The 5,690-nt window shown below is 37.5% G+C and overlaps 1 protein-coding gene across 1 annotated transcript in view; it reads right to left on the bottom strand.

Moving 5' to 3' along the window:
- Positions 1-3,583, bottom strand: part of LOC109516981 (major histocompatibility complex class I-related gene protein-like) — an 8,257-nt gene extending 4,674 nt beyond the window's left edge. Inside the window, exon 1 of the mRNA XM_019871831.1 lies at positions 3,438-3,583. Within this exon, the coding sequence (XP_019727390.1) occupies positions 3,438-3,492 (55 nt within the window). The 5' untranslated portion in view covers positions 3,493-3,583. The remainder of the gene's footprint in view (positions 1-3,437) is intronic.
- Positions 3,584-5,690: the final 2,107 nt, after the last annotated feature.

Raw genomic sequence — 5,690 nt, 5'->3', positions numbered from 1 at the left:
GAAAAAAGAGATTGGTTCACTTCTCCTGTCCCATGGAAATCCATTTCGATTCCAAGCGGCGACTCTCGGTTCCAAATACGCATCGGCGCTCTGCGCCAAAGCTCCTCTCTCCTCATCCTCAACTTCAAGCCATCCATCCAGCCGCACCAACGCCGACTGTGCAACAGCGCCGACATCTCCACTGAACAAAACGGGGTTGTGAAAAATGCTGCCCATTACAGGCGCAAAAAACACAAGCGCCCCAGGTCTGTCCAGCACCGACAGTCAATGGCGCCGACATTCCTCCCAATCAAAATCCGTGCTGGTACAGGCGTGCTGCCGAGAAGGCGCAACCACCAAGCACAGATACTTCTCCTTTGACGAATGTCGTGGCCAAAAAACGCTGAAAACAGTCCATATCAGGTCCACACGATGAAACAACAAACAAAATGTGACAAGACAAAAGACAAAAACAACAAAAAACAACAAAAAAGCAAGGCTCTTGAACAGCACTTGCAGAAGGCTGCCTACTCGGGCGCCATCTTGTCGCGTTAAAACATGAATGTATATATAAAATAAAATAAAACATAAAATGGAATTATGAATTTAATAGGATTAATTATCACCATGTGGCCTCCATTATTGGAACACACCTATAAAAATACATTCCTAAATATTATTAGGAAAAGTAAGAGAGATCATGATCATACATTAATAGAGCAGAGTAAAAGTAACACACAAGAAATCTGGAAAGTATGAAATCATATAATCAGAAGTAGTTCTAAAAAAGCTGACGACCCAAAATCCTTTTTGAAGATAAAAATACTGTTTTTGAGAAAACTCCAGAAATATCAAATGAACTGATTGAGTATTGTGTAATTATTGGTTGAAACCTAGCAAAAGAAATTCCTGAGCCAATGAACATGTTTGATAGATAGATGAATACATTTAAAAAAAAACTCTTCCACCATGTTCCTTTGTGCTGTAAATCACAGAGAAATATTAAATATTGTTAAAAAATTTAAAAATAAAAAGTCTATTGATTGTTTTAATTTTGATATGCAATCGTAAAACAGATAAAAGAACTTGTAGTGTGACCTTTCACATACATATGCAACTTGTCATTCAAAGCTGGTATCTTTCCATCGAAAATGAAAACTGCTAAAGTTATTCCTATTTATAAAAGTGGAGAGGGACATCTGTTCACCAATTATAGACCAATAGCACGACTACCACAGTTCTCAAAAATATTACAAAAACAATTTTCACGCAGACTTGGTAACTTTTTACAGACACATATGCTATTCAGTGAAAATCAATACAGCTTCAGAGAAAAACGGACCACCTCAATGGCAGTAATGGAGTTTGTGGAAGCAATAGCCACTAATGTAGACAACAAATAATTTACTGTTGGGATTTTTCTGGATCTAAAAAAAAAAAAAAAGCTTTTAATACAATAGATCAGAGTTTATTATTGAATAAATTAGAACGATGTGGCATTAGAGGTGTAGCATATAAATGGATAAAAACTTATTTGGATAACAGATGTCAGTATGTGCAGTTCAATAAAAAAAATCTAATCAATTGAAGATCACTCATGGCGTTCCTCAAGGGTCTGTGCTAGGCCCAAAATTATTCATATTGTAAATAAATGGCATCTGTTGTGTCTCAAAACAATTTAAATGTGTCCTGTTTGCTGACAATACAACTTTGTACTGCTCTGGAGAAAATCTGAAACAGCTCCTGATTACTGTGTAAAATGAATTAAACACATTGAAAAACTTGTTCGACAGGAATAAATTGTCACTCAACTTGGAAAAGTCAAGATAAGTTTTGAACCTCTTCCTACTTCCTTTGAACATGTAAATTTGTAAATTATGCTCAGTGATGACTTCGGTTTTTGTTTTTTCTGGTCAAGTTGGTGATACTTCTCTTTACCTCCTGCCAAAATGTCTATAATCTGTTCATACGTTCAATAAATGAACAAAAAAAAAAACAAACAACGAATGTAAATTATCTGTAGGCTAAACTTCGGCACATTCACGAGGTATTGCACCAATGTTCATAAATGTATCCTGTCGCTTTCAAATAATTCAAATACACAAAATAAAAATGAAAGGAACAGGAATAAATTGTCACTCAACTTGGAAAAGTCAAAGATAATTGTTTTTAGCACTAGACCAATTAAACACTGAGTAAGAATTATGGGAAACTCAATTGAAACAGAAAGAGTGCATGAAAATAAATTTCGTGGAGTAGTAACTTGACCTGTTGTGTGGAAATATAGGGAAACGCCTGCATAACAAACTCACTCCCTGTTTTAAAACTACAAATAAAAGCAATCAGAATTATTAATTGATCAAAACATACTGAACCAACGAATCCACTATTTAAAAAATTAAACAATGAAATTTTATGACTTGGTTAACTTTATAATAGACCAATTAAGGTACAAAGTACACAACAACCTGCACTGCCAACCAAAATACTCAGAAGCTGTTCGAAATTCGTGAGAGTTGCTATGATTTGAGGGGTACAAACCTCTACAAAAAATCCAAAACAGAAGCAAACATGAAGCAAAGGTGTGTTTCTGTAATCGGTGTTAATTTGTGTACTGGTTTTGAGACTGACCTGAAAATGTGCGACTCGCTTGCTGTGTTCAAAAACAGGTTCAAAAGTAAAGTACAAAAAAAACTATATGATTCAGATTTTATTTGGTAAATGTATTAAATTCTGTAATGTCAGAGAATATTGAATGTGAGTATCAGAGAAAAGTGACAGATAAATGTGCCAGTGTGTGTCGTAGTCCCTGTCAAAACTGAAAGTTGCACAAACATACACCATATAAGGGCAGCATGCACCAGGGAAAAAGCATTTGTTCATCGCGAGATTTTTTTTCCCTTTTCTTGTCACATTGAGATATACTAAATGAATGATCCATTACTTTATGAAAATCAATAAAATTAAACCTCACAAAGAACAAGGGGTAGGACAAGATAAATTTTGAACCTCTTCCTACTTCCTTTGAACATGTAAATTTGTAAATTATGCTCAGTGATGACTTCTGTTTTTGTTTTTTCTGGTCAAGTTGGTGATACTTGTCTTTACTTTCTGCCAAAATGTCTATAATCTGTTCATACGTTCAATAAATGAACAAAAAAAAACAACGAATGTAAATTATCTGTCGGCTAAACTTCGGCACATTCACGAGGCATTGCACCAATGTTCAAAAATGTATACTGTCGCTTTTAAATAATTCAAATACACAAAATAAAAATGAAGGGAAAAAAATCTTGGATGCATTCTTGTATAGCAACGATACAATTTTGTAATCATGAGATGTTGACCAAGTCGACAAATGAAGGAAATGAAACAAGCATTTGATCGAAAACAAGAGCGTCGACATGAATTATAACGACAGCAACCAGGAAATATAGTTCTAAACAAACTGCACTTACCAGACGTTACGCTGTGTATTAGCAGAACCGCTCCATAGAATGTAAATGTCGTCATGGCTTCATCAAAAGATCACTTAAACTTGATGGCTCGGATTCATTTTCGACCCGACTCGAAAAGAGTTGGCTCCGCAACGTGCAGCGTATGTTCAATATTCTCCGTATGTTCCCAAAACGACTGAGTGTTGGTGAGATATTTGGTCAAAAAGCGACATCCTTGGTGACACTGGTAACTACAACAACAATTTCGAATTCTCTGAAATCACGCGATGCTCGTGGGCGGTATTTGTAAAGAGGACTCGCATCCTGTACGTCAACACAGCTGCCATACTGGATGTGGAAAAGGGGCGTACCACAATCAAGGCCAGATATCATGGAATTCAGACTGAGCAATGGCTTTCTTCACTTATACCCAACTCTCATCACTACATGGTGCCTTGAGAAACAAATGACCAAACTTGAACGTTTTTTTGTGCTCATTTGCTTAAAAGTGTGCTGTACAGCGGCAATGAACTCAACTCGCACAACAACCAGCAACATGTTTTTTCAGAGAGTGAGCAATTCTTCAAAATAGAAGCTATGCCTGATAGCAGTCAGTTTATCCTCACACTCACAAACAATACAAATTCCCAGACAGGCTAACAAATAACATCTGTGTTGGGGCAACACATGTACATAATATCACGATTCTCACAGGCATACTTTCTTTATCTTTTGCAAAGCTCTAATTTTATATTAAGCATGTTTTCCCACCCAGAACGATGAATTTGCTCGTACTTGATTGATACAGCTCTTGACTTTTGGGCCACCAGCCACTATTGACTCGGTTAGGCTTCGGATTGATCGTTGCAGTGTGAGAACCATTTTGACTGCCCCCCCCCCTTCCTCCCCCCGAAAACAGTGGAGCACCACATGTAGACAGGCAACATCACAATGCCTCTTGCCATATATTCTTTATCCTGAGCGGGGAAAAAATACTACATCTTATTGAATAGAAAGAAATACAGCAGTGGTGGCTCTTCATTTGTCTGTATGACAGTGCTATACTGTCCCCCGATGGTCAGTGTGGGCACATCAGAAGGAACAGCACATTGATTTAGATTGAAGGAACGAATGATCGTTTTATCGCAAGGCACCAGCTTGCTGCATGCAGATTCAAAACGTGCCAGTTTAATCATGGGCAATAATTATTTTGTTACTGTGTATGTCTATAATTCTTTATCCTTGGCGTATTTTTAGGAAAGCATGCCAGAGATGAGTTATAGACACGAGTGAACTGTTTTAAATGTGTGAAAAATGTTGGAGACTCATTCAGTAAGTTGTTTCTGTTCACTTTGCTGGTGTTTTCTGATCTATTTTGCACCCTTGCCATCAATGGAAAGTGACGCTTTTCTTCAGCGAACTTGCAGAGAAGAGTGAGAGTGAAAGTGTAAATAGTATTTGCGGGGTGGAAAGGACGGGCCAAAGACAAACACGTTTCGGTTGCTCGGTTCCTTTTTTCCGAAAAAAATAACAAAAAGAAGAAAAGAAGAAGCACGGATGAGCGGAACAATTATGACGAACTTCTGGTCAATTTCTAATGTCTTTCTCCTCAGCTACTTCGTCTAAGGCAGTGTTTTTCAAACTCTGTGCCAGTGTGCCGCGGTAAAATATCCAATTTGTATGCCTGTGCGGTCTATTGCCCAGAAAGTAATCATGTAGTACCTTCCCATACCGCGAGGGAGGAGCAACAGCTAGCCAATTGCCTTATGTTTCAACCACTAGAGACAAGCGAATTTGTGCCGCATGAATGCAGGACGACAGTGAAACAATAAATATGAAAGATTATAAAATACTTTTTCTTTGTGCTCATTTAATTTCCAATTCAAGCTGTTATAACGTCATTCTTCAATGTTAAAAACGGTTATAATAACAATATAATGTGGCAGTCGAAAGGAGCACACACGATTGACTGTAGAACACGTCTTTATTCCACGACTGCCAACAAGTGGATCTGAACAGTTACAACTTTGCGCCAAAAACATTCACATAACCACGCCCCCTACTACATGCCTGCTGGGTGAGAAGCATGGTCCAAGTGTCCGCCCTAATAATACGTTAATTGTTAAAATAAGCGTTTTTTTTTTTTGTTTGTTTTTTCACATTTTCAGCTCATGGTGTGCCCCGAGATTTTCTCAATGAAAGAAGTGTGTCTTGGCTCAAAAAAGTTTGAAAAACACTGGTCTAAGGTATGCGACACTTCACTCGACAGACATG

The sequence above is a fragment of the Hippocampus comes genome, unplaced genomic scaffold, assembly GCF_001891065.2.
Source record: "Hippocampus comes isolate QL1 unplaced genomic scaffold, H_comes_QL1_v1.1 scaffold412, whole genome shotgun sequence".
NCBI classification, from domain to species: Eukaryota; Metazoa; Chordata; class Actinopteri; order Syngnathiformes; family Syngnathidae; genus Hippocampus; species Hippocampus comes.
The sequence above is the reverse complement of the archived record's forward strand: the minus strand, read 5'-3'. Positions and strand labels throughout refer to the sequence as shown.